This window comes from Dioscorea cayenensis, chromosome 10 (genome assembly GCF_009730915.1).
Source record: "Dioscorea cayenensis subsp. rotundata cultivar TDr96_F1 chromosome 10, TDr96_F1_v2_PseudoChromosome.rev07_lg8_w22 25.fasta, whole genome shotgun sequence".
NCBI lineage: Eukaryota > Viridiplantae > Streptophyta > Magnoliopsida > Dioscoreales > Dioscoreaceae > Dioscorea > Dioscorea cayenensis.
Genome location: NC_052480.1, coordinates 5,549,517 through 5,569,034, shown reverse-complemented (window position 1 = coordinate 5,569,034; position 19,518 = coordinate 5,549,517). Strand labels below are relative to the sequence as shown.

The 19,518-nt window shown below is 34.7% G+C and overlaps 1 protein-coding gene, 1 long non-coding RNA gene and 1 pseudogene across 2 annotated transcripts; 2 read left to right on the top strand and 1 right to left on the bottom strand.

Moving 5' to 3' along the window:
• Nucleotides 1–223: 223 nt before the first annotated feature.
• Nucleotides 224–3,202, top strand: LOC120270114 (annotated as a pseudogene).
• Nucleotides 3,203–7,481: 4,279 nt separating this feature from the next.
• LOC120270233 (E3 ubiquitin-protein ligase RGLG2-like) lies at nucleotides 7,482–12,530 on the bottom strand. Its single transcript, XM_039277257.1, is given in 10 exon segments — nucleotides 7,482–7,613; nucleotides 7,698–7,803; nucleotides 7,877–7,956; nucleotides 8,183–8,269; nucleotides 8,272–8,282; nucleotides 8,406–8,519; nucleotides 8,898–9,038; nucleotides 9,156–9,240; nucleotides 10,608–10,785; nucleotides 12,520–12,530. Coding segments are annotated over 10 exon segments (945 nt in total).
• A 94-nt stretch (nucleotides 12,531–12,624) lies between these two features.
• On the top strand, nucleotides 12,625–14,236 carry LOC120270603. The gene is made up of 3 exons (XR_005539646.1): nucleotides 12,625–12,910; nucleotides 13,419–13,817; nucleotides 13,935–14,236. It is a non-coding gene; the product is annotated as an uncharacterized LOC120270603 (long non-coding RNA).
• Nucleotides 14,237–19,518: the final 5,282 nt, after the last annotated feature.

Here is a 19,518-nt window from a genome sequence, read left to right as displayed (position 1 = left end):
TTACTCTATATCATATATTTGGGTACGCAAACTCTTCAAATAGAAATCCTAGGAAATTACAAATTAAGTTATTTTTGCAGAAAACACCCTATTATTGGAGGGCTAATCCCATATATATATATTTATTTATTTATACTAAATTGCTAATATTACAGTCAGCTGCCATATCATCAAGATATTAGATCAGGAGGATCTAACACATCAATACAAACATCTTCAAACTTGTGAGGTGTGACAAAAAAGAAGATAAAGCAATCCAAGTAACCAAAAATGAGCTTCTCTTTCCACTCTTGCTAGCTCCACTCTCTTTGCCAATTTGAAAACAATAACAATGGAAGCTCTTGCTCTTGCACATCATCATCACTTCACCAATCCTCTTCCTTCATCTCCACACAACAATCCATCCACTCCCAACACCATCAACTTGTGCAAACCAAGCACCCTTCTTTTTTTCCCCAAATCACCACTCTCTTCCATTCCTAAACCATGCTACTCAACCCCTTCTCTAGTAAGATCCCTTTTCCCCTTTGCCATCTGCTTCTTGTCCTGTATTCAAGTCCTCATCTTTCTTGGTTTGTTTTGTGTGCAGAGATACAACAAGTTTACTGTCAGAATGTCCTCCACTGCTGGGAGTGAAGAAGAAGAAGAAGAGACTAAGCAGGCCAAAGAGATGGCTGCTGCCAGGAAGAGATGGGAAGCACTGGTATTCTTCATGAACTGTAAATAGGTCAATTTTGTTTCTTTGAGGTGTGGATGCATTTAGAGATAACATAGGTTGATAAAAATTTCAATTTTAATTTACTTGGATTAAATTGTCATGAAGTAGCAGAGTTTTTTTATTTTTTTCTATTTTTTGCATTTTCAATGTTAGCTATGACATTTTGTGAGGTTTACCTGTTTTTGTATGCATATTTTTAGATAAGAGATCAGAAGGTTAAAGTTCTAACACCAAAAGAAGCTGGTTATGCTATCAAGCTTTCGAACAAAACCCTCCTTGATGTTCGGCCATCGACTGAGCATAATAAGGTTTGTATGGTGTATCAGTTGGATCAAGAATTGTATGCTATTCCACTTGCTTTGCTTTTGTGGAATTGTTATTTTTTTTGTTTGTTCATCTTGTTTATTGTTGGAAATTCAGTGACACTGAATTGTGTTTGAAGGCATGGGTTAAAGGTTCTGTTTGGATACCGATCTTTGATGTGGACGACTCTTCTGACTTGGGAACAACTTCAAAAAAGATCACAAACTTTGTGATGGGTATGCATGCAGTGTAAATTTTATTAGATTACATTTCAGGTCCTTTTGGAATGTCAGAAACACAATGACAAGAACTGATTTTACTAGATTACATTATGTGTCTTTGTTGACAACTTACTAGAGAAATTTGTTTTCTACACTGGTCCTTATTCTGATTACTAGTAATTGTCTTATGTCAACTATAATAAAAGTTCAAATACGATATTTATACTTTTCAAAAGCTATCCTGTGAAAACCGTCCTGCAGGAGGTTGGTGGAGTGGCAGTCGTATGTTGGCATATGATAAGTAGGTTACTTTTGTGCCATCAAATTCTTTATATTTCTCTTTCTTGTTTATGTCTTGATTTGCACATTCTATGCCGGTGCAGGAATTTTGTGTCTAATGTTGAGGAGAAGTTCTCAAAGGATACTGATCTTATTCTAGTTTGCCAGAAGGGGTTAAGGTATTATTTTTTTCTATCTGTTTACTTAAAAATTTGCATCAAGAACAAGTTGTTTGTGCACTTTTTGATTATACTTAAAATTTCTTGCATATTTCTTGCTTCTTTTAGTCAGTGATGGCACATTGATGATATAAATGTTGAGACTCGCAATCTGCACATTATAATTCTTTTTCTTCATTCGTCTACTTTTAATCTATAGTATGATTTACTTGGGCAATTATACTTGTACACAACTTTTAGTTTATGTTTTTTCTTGGCTTGGTGAATTGTTTGTACTTTCTAGTTGCTCATAACATGTAAACCATTATTCACACACTTTGTCTGCTACAATGTTTAAGCCTCTGTATGGTATGTGTCAGTCGCAGAGTTATCTGTCAAATTAGTTACTTTGTAATGTTTTTTCTCACAATTGTTTTCTTCTGGGTGGTTCTCCAAATGTTCATGCTATCATTTTGTGCAGCTGGAATCAAACTCTTTGAGTAGCAGAATGCTTACTTTTTGAAAACCAGCAGACTAGTTTCTTGTACATATAACCAATGTTTTCCTTCTGTCATGTTTCTGTTGGACAAAAATCCAACTCACAATTTACAGATCGCTTGCTGCCTCCCGAACAACTTTATAATGCGGTTATAGAAACCTATTCTGGGTGCAGGGAGGTTTAGAAGCTGCTGAAGAAGAGGTATTTACTTATTTTCATTTATTTATTTGGACGAACAATATATTTTTTATTTTGTCAAAATCAAGGTATAATTTAGTCTGATATCATCTATGAAACAGGATTTTCAGCGTGAAGGTCCTCAGCCTTTCAAGCTTGCTGGAATCGGTGGAATGTCTGAATTTCTCGGGTAGTTTTTTATGCTTTAAATCCATTGAACCTAATTAACTGCAACATTTCCTGCAACTACCTACTATTTGTCTATCAGTCACTTAGTCCCATACAGTGAATATTTGAGTAAAGCTCACTTTCACGCAATTATTGTCATCTTCCTTTTTTTGACAGTTGGACTGATCAACAGCGTACTTTTGGCATTAACCAAGGATTGGGTTATCGTTTAGTCTTCACCGGCCGTTTGGTATACATACATACATATATAAATATATATTTATCGAAGGAGCTCATTTGAGCTCAAATGGTACTTAGAATTTCCATCTGTTTTCTGATACAGCTTGGACTTATTATACTCGCGGATGCTTTGTTTTTCGGATCTAAGCAATTCGGTCCTTGGCTTCAACAACTGCAATCTCACTAAAACAGTAAACGTTACTCTCCAAAATCTTGCTGTATCATGATCCTATACTTTTCTACCCAATTTATCTTGACATATGCAATTCAAGTGTTTTTATTTATTTTTTCATACTTTCGTCTTAGCAACTAACTGAAGTTGTTTTCCTTGTGCATTGTGATGGCTGATGTCCTCCCACGAATCCAAAATCTTCCAGGTTCCATTCGAGTCGGCGATGTGCAATCAAAAATAAAACAAAAGGCGGACAAAAGTAAACTCTCCAGAATCTCCTTTGCAATTTCTTAGGCATTCATTATAACTCTTGTTTTCTCTGGAATGATGTATCCATTGATTGTGCAAGCTTGAGTTGTTTCTCTTGGAATTATTAGTGATGTATAGCATGTAAGTGGATTTTTAAAGATTCTTTGATCACTGATTTCATGTAATTAAGTTTTTTGAAGGTGATGTTCTTCCACTTTGTTATTGTTGCCGATGGTTTTCCTGACTTCTTCAATGTTAAGCTTTGCTTTTGGATTTATTATTGCTAGATGCTAACCAAATATATTATCTAGTATGATCCAACTTTTATAGGATAGAAAACTAAGTTTATATATATATTTAAATCTATATTTTCCAAATAAATTAATGTACTATAACAATTGACCAAACTGCTGCTGATGTATCTGTTCCTGGTGTGAAATTGTTCTCTGTTTTTCAAAGAGACAAAATAAATTTCAATAAAGATTATAAGTGAATTGTCAAATATGAAATTTCATCCAAGGATGCTTTATACTGAAAGTATAAAAGAAAATTTCTAATAATTGTTAGACCATACATTTCTCAGGAATTTGCTCCAGTGACAGAATACTTTTATTTGTAGTTTTGTTGTCTTTGTATTGTTGTTTTTCTTTCATTCCATTTGTCAGCTTCAACACCTAGTGAGTTTTTGTATATATATACTACTAAAATAAATTTAGTCGTTTATCCACTTTCATAGACTTTTATCTTAGTTTTTAGATTGATTTTGTTTTAAATATATCATTATTTTTATTTTATTAATTAGCTTGATAATTTGTTATATCAAACTATAAATATATTATGAAAGTATGAAATAGCAATTTTGAGTTTTTCACTTTTAGCTTTACTCTTTGTATTTATTCACTATTATACTTGTAATTCTATAAAATTTGTGTAGTATAGAATAATAATTTGATTTTTGGGGTTCAATTCTATAGTAACTATTTTATCAATAATATCATTATATATAATATGAAGCAAAAATTAACATAAACAATCAATGCAAATAAACAAAAGACCAAGAGCAAGAAAATCAATACATACAATGAAAGTCCTTTGACATGGTAAGAGGTTGTCATGTCTTACTATGAAAATGGATGATAATAATTGTTAAAATTAATATCATATTAAGCATATAAAACAGATAAAACTAAAAGAATTCTATCATATATTTCGAGCTTCACAAATTTTCATATTATGATTCTCAAAATATACATAAATATAAAAACTACTAATATATCCTTATAAAAATCATGTTTCTTTTGTATAACTTATTATTTATTAATATGTTTTTATAATTAAAAATTTAAATTATCAATTTTATTAAAAAAATATAAATTGAATATAGAACTGTGATATAACACTTACACTTTTGATGATATAGATTTGTTTATTACTTTATAAACATGTTGTGATTATAAGAAAATATAGTAAAAGTGAATGAGAAAAAAATAAGAATTGGAGAGAAAGGGGATACATACTTTCCCTTGTGTTTTGTGTTTATGATAAATTATTAGAAAAAGAGGCATAAATATTGAATTTAAATATCCAAAAACAGCCTTCGTACTACTTTCAAAAATTCAAAAATTGTGATGGGAAAAAGATTAATAGATTAATATCATTTTTTTAGGATATGATTTTAGATTCAATTAATAAAATTTTTTCATTTCTATATAAGAATAAAATTATATATATATATATATATATATATAATGTCTCCATGTATGGAACTCTCTTTTCTTCTAAACCGTAAACTCTCCGGCCCACTAACCAGGGGCCTTGCCCATCAGGGGATGGCATGCAGGCAGGCCATTTAAGTTTTAGATTTTTATTTAATTTAAATAAAAATTTAAGAAAATTTTTCAAATATTCTACTTAGGAATAATAAATAAATTAATTAATTAATTTTTGAAAACATTTAAAATTTTTCCTTAAATAACCATGACAACCCAAAAAGGTAAAACTAAAATTAATGTCTCTTTTATAAGTCCTAAATAATCATAATTTTAATAGAAAAAAAATTAAAAAATTAAATATAGCCGATTAGGTTGTTTCGTGCCAACCCACCAACAACACAGTATAATTGACATTTTGGCCGTCAATCATAATATTCAAATAAGGACGATAAGTATTTAAATTAGTCTAATCACACTCATTAAATTGTTGCCTTAAAAGGCGCTTTTTCAATTGATGATGGGAGACTTTTATCTTATAACCAACGATAACGTTCAATAAAGTTTTGGCCATTTTGATACTTTTTCTCGAAGTAAATACCATTAAACTTCCAAATTTTTTTTTGAATTAATAAATATTATGAAAGGATTTTATTATTAATATTATATTAATATTATTATTTCAAACTCTAATCTATCCAAAATACCCATCTAATTATTCTAATATTAATAGCTTTTTACGTTTTAAATCAACTTGAACTTACCTTTGATTATCCTAACTCACCATAGTTATTTTATTCACCAAATGATTTTGAAGCTATCTTGTTAAATGCCCAATTAATATTTAGGGGAGGTGTTCTAAAATTCTGGTAGGCTGGATTAATTATGTCATGGCAGTCTCTCAGCGGTATGGTTCAGTTGATATCTTGATCCTCAACTTTAATAATCATGTAAGAGTGATAAGTTTTACATGTATTATTGTATCTATAAGTTAAGCTAATCATAATAATTTAATTTTTGTCTTACAAATTAGTTTCCAATTGGGGCTAGTCATTGGTTTGTAAGTTGTAAGGTACCCAACTCTAATTTTTTTATTAAAATTTTGATCGTTCCAACATTTTTTTTTTCGGATGTGAGTACTATTAAACTTTGTGAAAACTTTCAAATTAATTAATATTATGACTAAGGACATTGCATAACGCAGTGGTTCTCACTCTTACAATGAATAGACAAGCGCACAAGGAAAAATTAAAAAAGTATATGAGCCATACACAATAAACCCATTATTTAAATCATTTATCATGTGGGGAAGAAATTTGACATCTTGTATATGCATGGGACTTCTGTATTTGACCGTTCAGTTGTACATTAATAAAATTTATTTAATTGCCATCTGACATTCAAGCACATTGATTTTGCATTTTTATTTTTCTTAAATATTTCATAGTAATATTAAAAGATATGTTTCTATTGGCCAGTGATGCTCGTTGTTTTCCACCATCATATATATTTTTATTACTTATACATATGATTGTTTTTAACTTATAAAATTTTATTTGCATGCTATTTTTGATATATGAACAATTTAAAATGTAAAAAATATAAAAGAACATTAAAATAAAGCATAGGAAATGACTTTTGATGATTTTTTTTAATAAAATTGACAAGTGACAAAGCAAATGACAAATGGGTACGAAGATGCATCAGTTATGGTGATTTGATTGATCTCTTACAGATAACCCCCTCTTTAACTCTGGAGGGAAGAATGAGAGGTATTTTTCATATAAAATTAACTTCAATAAGAGATCTAGAAAGTGAATTGTAATTAAAAATACATGAGAAAAGAGGGAATGATACATGAAAATAAAAACACAAATCTTAATCACACCAAAGAAAAATTTATACATACATTTCTCCAAAGCTTACTTAACTGCTTTTTTTATTGATTGATAAAGAAATAAAACCCAACTAAAATATTAAAAAACAAAGATTTCAAAGCAAATAATGCACATAACACCAGTCTTAATTATAAAGCTTTATTTTTGTTTGAATTGAGCTACGACACATGGGACAGGAGCTAAGGGCATTTCCACATTCAAAGCATGTCTGAAAATCATTAAAAAAAACATAGTTAGAAAGAAAAATAAGTAAATCCAAAAGTTAAATTAATTATGCCACTGAATAATTACTTGCCTTAATTGAAATGATAATTAAAAATTACATATTTTATTTTCATAGAAAAATTAGGCATAAAATAATCACTGAAATATGAAGAATTACCTGATGACCACATCCAAACGCCATGTTTTTCGGCTTTGTTAGGCAAACCGGACAAACCTAATTAATATTGATATATTAATAATAGTAGTCCACGATGATCTATAATAATATAAAAGAAATTAAAATTTTACAAACATACATTATAATCATCTTGTGCAACATTTGTTGGAGGGAGAGTAGCCCTTTTTTGAGATGTTGAACTGAAATTCCTACTAAACAATACAACATACATAGCAATGATCAAGTGAATAATAATTAAATTAATAAAAAGCTGGAAAACATAATACAAATAGCATGATAACGAATTATCACCCTAGGATGCCAAGCTCAATTGTTGCTTTATATTGTAATGGTATTTCCATTAATGCTGCAAGTGCAAATTCAGTCTCTTTTCGGTTTTGAGACATATTTTTTGTCATAATTTCTGTAAAATTTACAAACTAAAGAATACAAAAATAATTAGATAAAAAAATTAATGAATGAATGGCAACTAATACATATAGTAAGTTATTTGATTATATTACCTGAAAATTATCAAATAATCTGTTTGGTATATTATCATCAAATTCCTCCATCATGTCCCATGGGCCATCACCAACTCCAACCAAAACAATTGACAATGGGAATTCGCTGCAATAATTTTTTTAAAATTATTCAACACATGTGTTGATTATAACTATGTAATATAGTTACTTGATCTTACCTAGCTTTTACAATTGCATCAATAGTCTTCTGTTCTTGAGAACTTAATTGTCCATGTGCCGTATTTATACTTCTTGTAACCTATCCAAATTGTAAAACTATCAAATATATGTATATATATATATGGAGAAAGAAATTCATAGACATTTAAAGAACAAGATGAATTGTTCTATGTTCAGAAAATCATAATTAATTTGACTAATGTTGAAACTTTTTGTACTCTTCACTAGTTATGCATCATTTATTCGTGTATCACGTAGAAAATTATAGCATATTATCATTAAAATTTAATAGTGCATATATATACCTGTCCATCAGCAATAATCACTAAAACATGGTATTGTCCTCCACTCTCTGCCACAATATTCATTGCTGTCTCAATTATAGGAGCAAAAAGGATGTTGGCCCTAAATATTACAAAAAACAAAATATAAAAAATAAAATAAAAATAAAAAAATAAAAATATTTTTTTATGAATATATCTCATGACTCTTAAAATGAAAATTAATATAATAATAAAGTGAAAGTACCTGACAATTGTAAATGTGGAAGAATTTCTCGATAACGTGATAAAGCCTCTGAAAATCCATGACATGGCCTCAAATCGGGATTGAAATTGAAGACACTTTGATCATGTGTAGTTGCTGCAAAAATAAAATAAAAAAATAATAATAAAAACAATGATTTAACATTCTTAAGATGCATAATAATTTGTATTAATTTATTTTATTTATATTTTCAAGAAGTCTTTTTACGGAATTTTTTTAATTCTTAAAAAACACTAAATTGCTATCTTTTTAAGAGCACAACTTTTTCCCTAATAAAATAAATATTTTCAAATTAAAAAATATTACAGTTATTAATGTTTTGCAATCTGTTTTATTTTCAATGAGCCAGTTGTTTATCTATTATCTTTTTTAAAAAAAAAATTTGAAAAAAAACCTAATTTTTTAAATTTCTTAAAATCATCATAACTCTTAAAAAAAACACATTGAAATGACCATAATTAAAAAAAAAATTACCATCACCGAAACCAAAACATGGTATTAAATCATCATCATCGAAAGGAGATAAAGTCCGGCCGATGATTGAAATGGCCTGTTCGTAAGGATTATAAGAGGCACCAATGTGATGCAAGCTTTGATTATTGAAAGAGTGTTTACCTGCATTCAAATTTAGATAAGTTAATTATTTAACTGTCTATTTAATTTATTTTTAAGTCATGAAGAACAAAAGAAACCTTTATTAGTGTATGTATGTAATATGTATAACTAACGTACCACTCCATTCATTGCTCTTTGTGAAATCTATACCGACAATGAGATTTGAAGATTCAAGACCAGCTTGTGCAAGAGCCTCAGTAACCTGTTCATCATAACAAGAAATTTACGTCAGGAGCATGCAAAGCTTCATATTCTTTATAAAGTATATATAGTCAGTCTTTTATTATAATTCATTGTTTTTATTCAGTATTTTTTTTATTATTTCTTTATTTCCAATGACTTTGGTAACTTTCAATCTGCAAAATTAAAGCTTTTGATGAACCATTGAAAATTTTTACTAAACAATCTAAATACTTCCTACTTGTTTATATGTTACTATGTTACTATTTTAGTTACCCAGTTTTGAAAGTTATGGTTTGGTCTTATATTTTTAGTATATGTTACAATTTGATCACCTGAGCATACATAATTAATGGGGATCACATGTGGCATGCATACTATATGGCACATATTTTCTTTGAGCTAACATCTAAGCTGACATATGCAACTTGTGTGCCGTTAACGAGATATGTTTGGGTGGCCAATTTGAAGTAAAAATTAAAAATAAGGGATCAAATCATAACTTTTCGAAAGATGGGTGACCGAAATAGAAAAAGATGAAAAGGTAGGGACCATTAAAGTTTACCCAAAATTTTTTATCCTTAGTTCCAACTTTTCTTTTCTTGACGAAAACGTTATATACATCAGGGGTGTGCACAATGGTTGGGAATTAATCGTCCAACAAGCGGATCCTCAGCAAAGGCCGAGGGTTTGGACTATAGGAGCCCGCACCCGTAACTGATCAGTCCATTACCATTATTTAATTTCCAAACGAGTCTTGAACTCAAGATCTTTTGAATGTCTCATTTTTTTTTTCAATAATACCAAGTATCGCTAGGCTATGGCTTTTTGGTAGATCCAACTTTTTTTGATATATATATTACATTTTCTATTTAATTTACATACTAACGCTGATGAATATGTAAATTTTCTCCAACAACCACAAATGCCCCCACTTAAAGAGTGCCAAAAAAAGAATAGACAAGTAGAGACATACATCAGTTATTATGGCTTAAGTACTATTTAAAAATTTACTATATGGAGATGGCTTACACATAGAAAAATGAAGATCTTCCGTGTGCGCTCAAAATGATATATAAGGGACCATAACCTCATAATGATAAATCACTTTCTGTCATACCATCTTAGATGGATAGAAAATATGTCTCCTCTTACAAAATAAAACATTAGAACCTAGTATACCGTAAATAAATAATACTCTACAATATCAGAAATTTAATAAATAGTGAATAAATAATTATACTTCTACAAGACTACGGGCTCATGCTTTATAATATTGAATTTTAATAAACAGTGAATGAATAATACTTCTGTAGTACACAGCGGCAACGTTTTTAACCCACAGCTGCCCATTTACTTTTAGAGTGCGCTGTATACACACATATATACCTGTTCCAGGCACTCAAAGTTATCGGTTATCTTTGAATACCATCTTTCGGACTTGCGGCGGCCCTCTCCACCACTCGAATTAGTTCTCGACAATGACGAAAGAAGGATGATCACATCTCTGATAGCATGGCAAGCATGCAGCAGCCTCTCTAGAGCTGTTCCCACCCATCTGCTCGAGCTACAAACTTAAACAGAATATCCAAATCCAAACACAATTGCAGCCTGTTTTATAGTCATTCAAGCTTCAAAAATAATGCAACTTCTCAGAAACTAAATCTCTCATGAGTTTTAATTTCTGGTTAACGTGTTGCTCAACTCTTACTGAAACTTAGCGACCTGACAACACTTTTACAAAAGAAACTAATAATTAATAATAATAATAATAATAATAATAATGGATGATGAACATTAGGTGTTAAACGTAGAATTGAAAACTTTTCATTTTATTAATATCTTGCTTGTTTTGGCCGTCAATATTGTAAATTGTATAAGAACTTCTCAATTCGGCGAATAGAGTCCCCATGTATATATTCACATGTTGAAAAACTGTCGGGACATTAATGGCATATTCATGTGATATGATGTGTAAAGGATCATGTTTAAATTTAAATGATCAAGAATTCCTATGGATATTATTTATTATTAGAGGACTTTGATCATGCTAAGTAAGTCTATATTATAAATTTCTAAATTTACGAGGATATTTCTTCTGAACAACTTTGCATTGACGCATTTGATTTGGTCTCCCAATATCCTCATATATAATAAATAATTTTACCAATTAATTTTGTGGATTTAGTATACATATTATAATGTTGTTAATTATCAGAGGAGAGGAATAAATCAACAACCATTTAATCTATTGATATTCGTCCAGGCTGAAAAACTGAGTTCAAATTCTAACCCAGCTCACGAAGATAGATGTCACAATTGTAAATATGAAATGTGGCAGGGATGCATAAACACCAATAATAAAGTTTATATTACTTATAATTAAAGCATACTTTAAGAATAAAATCTATTTATTATCTCTTAAAATATAAAAATCATAATTAGAATTGACTAAATTCATACATATTCGGGGAAGAAGATAACAAGCAAGAGGTTTTAAGCCATGCAAATGGTTGTCAAAATGAATGCATATTAAACATATAGAATAAATAAAGAATAAAAAAATTTATAATAAATTTATTATTTCATACTTCTAGTAATTTTTGCATCGATCTAATCACGTGTACACATTAACTGGTTTTGGCGTATTGATGCAAAATCGATCAAATCACGTGTACACATTAACTGGTTTTGGCGTATTGATGCAAAGTCAAAAAAGATGTTTGACTTGCAATTTTTTAATTATTTTTATTTGCTTTTATTTTAATAAATAGTGCATTAATGAAAAGTAAAAAAAAAAGGGATAATACAAAGATAAGTGAATGGTTTTTGTTGTGAAAACTAAAACAAGAGATATATGGTGGGGATAAAGTGGAGGGACAAACGAAGAATAATAAGTATAATATATTTAAATAATTAAATTATAATATAATAGGTTGTTCATGCGATCAAGACTACTCCCTTTGCGTCATCAAGGCTTACGATTGGATAGACCTTGACTTGCTTTGACATGAACCATTGATAATAATATTGTTGACTGGTCAACCAGGGGCTAGAAGCCTCTTTGGATAAACAGTGAAAGATCTTAACAACTTCAATCTTGAGCCCAAAGCTAGGTAGTCAGAACCAGGTTAGACCGGCAAGTCCAACCCGGTTGAACCGGACTAGGGAATTAGGCCAGTTCAATTAGGCCTATAAAACCGCTATTGAACCAGGATGAACCGGCCGGTTCAACCTTGAATCGGATGAACCGGACCGGTTCATCCGGTTTCAACAGTGAATTAAAAAAAAACAAACAAACCGATGGGCCATGGCCCATAGCTGATCATCTAATATGATAAATTGATAATATTATAATAATCATGATATGTGGCCCATATGGGTTCCTTGAGTCAACTTAGTCCAGATCATTTGCTTCATTTCATTTCACCAATTCACCCGTGACTGTGATTCCATTCCATGGCCGTGAGCTAGCCAGCTAGGTCTCCCGTCTCCGTCCATACTCTTCAGTCTTCGACTCTCCACCAGATCCCACTCTCGTCAAGCATTGCCTCTCAAGCATCGCCCGTAAGCAGTGGCACCATCGGTCAAGCACCGAATCTCTCTCGCCGATCAAGCACCGGATCTCCCTCACGTCAAGCATTGGCACCCCATCATCTCTCCCGTCAATCACCAGCACCATCCATCCTCCTGTGAGAACTGAGAAGCATCTATTTTATAATTTTTCATTTTATGAGAGTTCATCAATGGTTATCTTTATAATTTAATTGCATTTATATGTTTTCAATATTTCATTAATAACTTTATTCTTTGGGAAATCTAAAGTTGTATTTAAAAATTAATATAGGTTGTGTATTTGATTTTAAAATTAATATAATATTTAATGTATTTCATTTTATATTTTTATTTACTAAATAATTTAAATCCGGTTCGACCCGGTTCAACCGCGGTTGAACCTCTTGACCCTTGAACCTTGGCCTTCTCCGGTTAAAAGGTCCAGTTCGGTTCTGACTACCTAGATTTTTACCACCTCCCTCTTTGATATTTCTGTGATTGTACATATTTTTTTGGGAAGATTTGTTGTTGTGTGATAAGTGCACAATGTTCTATTATTCTATATCATTTTGTGTACTCATTAGGCATATAATAGAGGTAAATTATGGAATTCGATGCTAAACATAGTGTGTTTTGCATTCTCAGGCTTCAAATAACACTTAAAAATGAGAGAGAGAGGGAGAGAGAGAGAGAGAGAGAGAGAGAGAGAAAGCCAAAAGAAGTGTTCTAGACCCAAAATGAAGAAGATGGAACTCTCTCGGCACCAATCGAATAAGGGCAAGGCAAACATGATGGCTTGCCGATATACTTATGCTCGTAAGGAGGAATATAAAGCCAAATCAGATGACCTTACGGGCAGGTTTTACGACTGTAAGTGTGGTCGTAAAGACCATTCAGAAAAATTTAAGAGCAAAGCTTACGCCTGTAAGGGTGGTCACAAGGGCTATACAGAGAAGTTTACAGTCCAACATTTATGGCCGTAAGATGAACCGTAACATAAGATAGAACACCTTACGAATGGGACTTACTGGTGTAAATGATCTCGTAAGGCTCGTGACCCATTATCTCCAGCAACTTACGACCATGCCCTTACGCCCGTTAAAAGCACAATATAAATAGATCTGATGAAGATTTTTATGTTATCTTTTGTTCTATTTTTAGGTGAGGCAAAAGGAAGAAAAGAGGAGAATCTCTAGGGCTTTGGAGGCAATTTTAGGAGAAGATTCAACCCCACCATCTTGGAGAGGAAGATCGTAGCCGGCAAGACTAGCTAGGCGACATTCGCGGAAGGTTATTGGACATTCTACGTCAATCAACCTCCGACACACTTGCGAAGGAGTTTTAATATTTTGTTTTATTCCCTACATGTCTTGTAATTTAAATGCTTACCCTCCATTAATGAAGGGCTAATTTTGTAGATGTTTGGGCATAGCTAAACTTTAGGGTTTTATCTTTTGACATTGGTTGTGGATTCTTATGATTTAGTTGTTTCTTAATTGCAATCCATGTTATTTGCATCTAATTGTGTGTTTGTATTGTTTGATTACTATTGTGGAGAGTAGAAATACCCACCTAGTATAGACGTACCGTGATTAGAGAGGATTGTGAGTAAGCATAGCAATGGGGTGCTTAGGAGAATTATTCTCCCTCAATTCTCCCAAGTGGATTAACAAGTTGTTTCCAAGCTCCTTGCAATCATAGGGAATAGAATTTTAAGAGAAATCATATTTTTATTCTGTATGAGATTAGGGGTAATCTCTTTGCAAGAAGGATCACCTATGTTAGTGCAATCACACTATTTAATTGGCATGATTTGACACCAAGGCAAGATGATGTGGCAACCATGGTGACAAGACAAAATTGATGACATGGAGAGCATGGTGACATGGCATGGAGACTGGGCTTGCAAGGGAAATTATCTTGAAGATCTTGGTGGAGCTATTTTTAGTAAGTCTATAACATGGAGGAAATTATCTTGAAGACTATTTGAAGACAAGATCATATGAAGACCATATTTAGGTGATTTGATTGAAGACTAAATATGGTGGAGCTTAATTGAAGAAATATCTATTCATGGTATGAATGAAGGCTAATTGAAGATATGATTTGAAGAATCCTTGATGAAGATTGATTGAAGTCTATTAACAGCAAGATTTGAGGACCAAACTTGGGTGAATTGAAGATCAAGTCTGGAGAATCTTTGAATACCAAACTTGGAAGATTGAAGACTAAGTTTGGCAAGTTTCTTGGAAGACGCACAAGGACGTGCGCCCCTTGCGATGGGACTGCGTGATGAGGAACTGAGGAGGTAGACTAGTTACCGGCAGTCGGGATCGGGAGATTTGACTGCATCGACTCGGACTAAGCATGACTGGGAGGTTGATGGGTCTTGAGGTCGTCCGCAACATAACCAGAACTCAGTCAAGTCAGCATTCTTGGCCATGTTGCAACTTATGTTACAACAGGGGTTGCAACAGCTAATTTCGGAAGGTTTTTAAATTAGTAGCCGCGGAGATTCTAAAAGAGGTATGTGCTATATTTGGGATGTTGAGACGTCTATATAAGCTACCTTGCTATGAGATTGAGTGTGCGACCGGAGCTAGAGAGTGTGGGTGCACAAGACAATTTAGAGAGGGTAGTGATCTTCATTGTTTGAGAGTGTGAGTGACAAGAGTTTGTACTAATGTATTTTTACCTCTTTTAGTGAATTGTTTATCTCCGGGCTTGGCCCCCCAAACGTAGGCGAGTGGACGCCGAACTGGGTTACCAATTTTGTGTGTCTCCTTCTTGTTTTGTTTGTGTGAACATTTTTTGATGGTTTGTGTGAGATCTATGAGTGCTTGAGTGTTCCCTAAAACCCACAAACCACACCGGTGGAACTAACAACCTATTTAAGAAGCTCTTATTAATCCATATTGAGATTTCACAGAGTACAAATCGATTGTGAGGTAACTGTATCAGCACTGTATTGAATCGATTACTTTTCCACCTTGCAAGAGTGGTTTAGTATATTTTAGAAAATCTTTTGGTTCAAATAGGATTGCATGATTAGACAACCCTTTTATCTATAACTTAACAAAACTCTAGAGGGATGCTATGCTCAGACATCACTTCTTCTCCTGATTTCTCTACTCCTTTTTACTTCGTATTTCTTGATTTTTTCTTTCTAGTTCTTTTGCACAACATCATAACTTCGATTATGCTAATTTTCAGGATAGGAATTAGTACTAGTAGTCTCAATCTTTCTTGAGGACTAATACGCCGCTTTTAAGCACTTTATCACACGCTTGACATGTACACTTGCATCCTTATCATTGTGTTAGTTGTAGTTTGTAATGCAACTATTTCCTCTCTTTTAATCACAATGGTTTCCTGAATTGTTTTAAAATAATTTTTTAATGATAATATATATTATTGAATGTATAAAATGTCTGCCCCGCCCAAAAGAATTATTTTTAAAAAAATTTAATGTTAGGCAGTTACATTTTAAACATTATTATATTTTTAATCTTTCGGCTTTTGGAAACCTTACCTGCCTCTTCGCCTCCTTTTATTTTAGATCGTCATTTAGGTAAAAGAGAGAGACCTAGCCTCTGTTTTTTCTCTCCCTATTTGTGGGTGGTATCGGCGGCAAAGAGGGGAGAAGAGTCTCGTCATCCAAGGTTGATTCACTTTTATTGTTGAGATAAGCGTTCTCCTCAGATCTAGGATCAAGTTGTAAAATTTTTACATAAAAAAAAAGTCATCCTTAACACATTGATCACGAAAGTTGCTAGATTCTATATGTTTTTGTATGTGTGCATTAAGATGCAGAAAGCATGATGAGTGTAAATTTTTAGTGTATTACAGCCTGATGATCATTTTTTACAGCAGGTTAACAAACTTGATTGCCCTCCGCATGGAATAATCTCACAGAGTAATCATCAAAGAGGACAGCTCGAAAGGCGTATATTCTTGATTTTTACATGAAATATCGCCTTTAGCCTGCGCTGACAGCGCCCCGGCGCCCCACTGCATGGCCGCACTGCGCCTGCGGCCGCGCCAGCGCCACTGCGCGACCGCCGCGTCCGCGCCCACTGCGCCAGCTGCCACGCCTGCTGTCGCGCGCCGCGTCCGCGCGCCTGCGCGCTTGCTCCTAGCCCGGCGCGGATCCGGTCGCCCAGCCGGATCCACTTTTTTCTCCCCTTTTTATTTATTGTTTTGGTGTTATTCTCTTGTTTGAGAATTGTTTTATTTTTTTTTGTCTGATTGTAAGTTAATTTGAGCATCTTTAGTTAGTATGGACTGTACTGGGACTCGGTGGAGTTCTTCACGATGTCCGTCACCGCGATATCTCCCACTCGATGTGGTGCTTGATGGCACCAATTATATTCCATGGCGGCTTACTCTCAAGCCCATTCTTGATGGCATTCGTGTTCTTTCCCATGTTGACGGTACTTCTCTCGCTCCAGCTGGCTCGAGCGATCGACGATTACGCCATTCTCAAAGCTTATGAGCGACAGCTTAAGAAGTCGATTGTCGATGATTCTCGACGCGGATGATTATTTGTCGATTGCTACCATTGATATTCGCACCCATATTGCGAGATCTACCTACCGCCGGGCGTGTGGAGCTACTTGAGCGTCGTTCGCGTGGTTCGATCGAGCAGCGGATCTATACCTTATATCGGGGCCCTTGACACTCGCATCGAGGGGAGGATACTGCTGATCACTACTATAGTAGATTCACGTGGGTTATAGCGCCCGATTGATGCCCTTACACCCTCCTCATTGCCCTACCCACCCCTGCTCGACTCCTTACTTGTACTCGATGAGGCATGCAGCCGGTCGTCGCGTCGCCATGAGGAGTCACGATGTATGCGAGCGTTCATTATGCGTCTCACGTCCCGAGTTTGAGTCGACCCGGGCCCAGTCGTTACATGCCCCCTACCACACTCCCTTAGACGAGGCATTCACTATTGTTCGTCTTGAGGAGACTCGTCTCCCGAGCTTCCTTCCCGAGGCGATGCACTTGCGCTACTCGTACTCTGCTCCTTCATCCCGGCTATCTCCGTCCTCTTCTACTTTTGTTGCTTCTCGGTCTTCTCAGCGGCCGAAGAAGACTGTGACTTGCCACTATTGTGGCATTGTGGGACACTGAGCGTATTGCTCGGAAGAAGCGTCGAGGCCTTCCTCGCATGACTTCATCACCGACTCCTCCGCTCCTTCCCACCTGCTCCTTCTCGAGCACTTTTCGGCGATCGACTTCCACTTTCTCTCTCTCTCCCCGATCGCCAGCGCGGCTATTAGTGATGCTCGTCGATTTCGCAGCGTCATCCGGGCGACATGTTTCTGGTCGAGCACGTTCGGCTCGAGGTTACTCCACCCATCCGGTAGTTCCCATCCTCTTTGGTTTCTTGACTACGGTGCTAGCTTTCACATGACACATGATGCCACTCATCTTCACCATTCTCATCCTTCTTCCCTTCATACTCGTGTTCGCATTCGATGGCACACTTTTTACCGTCTCTTCCACTGGTCATCTCTCCACTAGTGCTTTCTACGTCCCTCACGTATCTCATGTCCCTCATCTATCCATGAACCTTATGCCATTAGTCGACTCAGCGATTATAAGCTGTCGGGTCATTTTAGACCCGGGACCTCATGTCGTGTCTGAGATCGCAGTGGAGCGGTGATTGGGCCGCCACCGCCATAGTGGAGTATGTCGCTTTGGATTCCTTACGTCTTCCCTCTTCGAGACATATACATTTCTCATTGTTATGCTGCTACTATATCACATCATCTATGGCATCATCGTCTTGGTCATTTGTGTCAGTCTCGTATGTCTTCTCTTGTCAGTCAGGGTGTCCTAGGAGCAGTCTCTCCTCCTTCTGATGTTGTTTGTTTTGGCTGTAAACTTGGAAAACAGTTACAACGTCCCTATCCATTGAGTCAGTCTCAAACTAGTGCCCCTTTTGACCTCATTCACTCTGATGTTTGGGGTCCTGCTCCTTTTGTATCTAAAGGTGGCAATCGATATTATGTTATTTTTATTGATGATCACCACGTTTTACAGGTTTATCTTATGCATCATCGTGATCGACTTTTTATCTATATATCGCTCTTTTTACTACTATGGTGCACTACTCGGTTCATGCCTCTATCAAGACCTTTAGGTGCGATTCGACGAGATACACCTCCCATGCTTTTCGTACCCATTTGTCTTCGAGGGCACCTTACCTCAACTATCCCATCACGGGGCTCATCCTCGAGAATGGAGTCGCTGGCCTTAAGCACCGCCACATTTTTAGAGACAGCTCGAGACTCTCACGCTTGGTGCATCTCTTCCTCCTCACTTGGGCTGATGTTGTTCACTGCTGCCGTCTACCTTATTAATCTGCAACCATCATCCCATCTTCAGGGTCGTAGTCCCGGTGAGTCTCTACATGGAACTCCCCCTCGCTATGATCACCTTTGCGCTTTTGGTTGTCGTTGCTTTGTCTTACTCTTATCTCGGGAGCGGACAAAACTCACCACCTAGTCGGTTCTTTGTGTTTTTCTGGGGTATAGTCTTGAACACAAAAGTTATCGTTGTTATGACCCAGTCACTCGTCGCTTTCGCATCTCTCGAGATGTCATGTTTGATGAGACCACTCCTTTTTATGCTTCCCCCCTTCTACTACATCTACTTCTCCCCATCGTTCCTCTTTCCTTCCTTTTTCCTCTCTCATCCAGCGAGGATACTCCCCGACTTCCACTACTTCTCT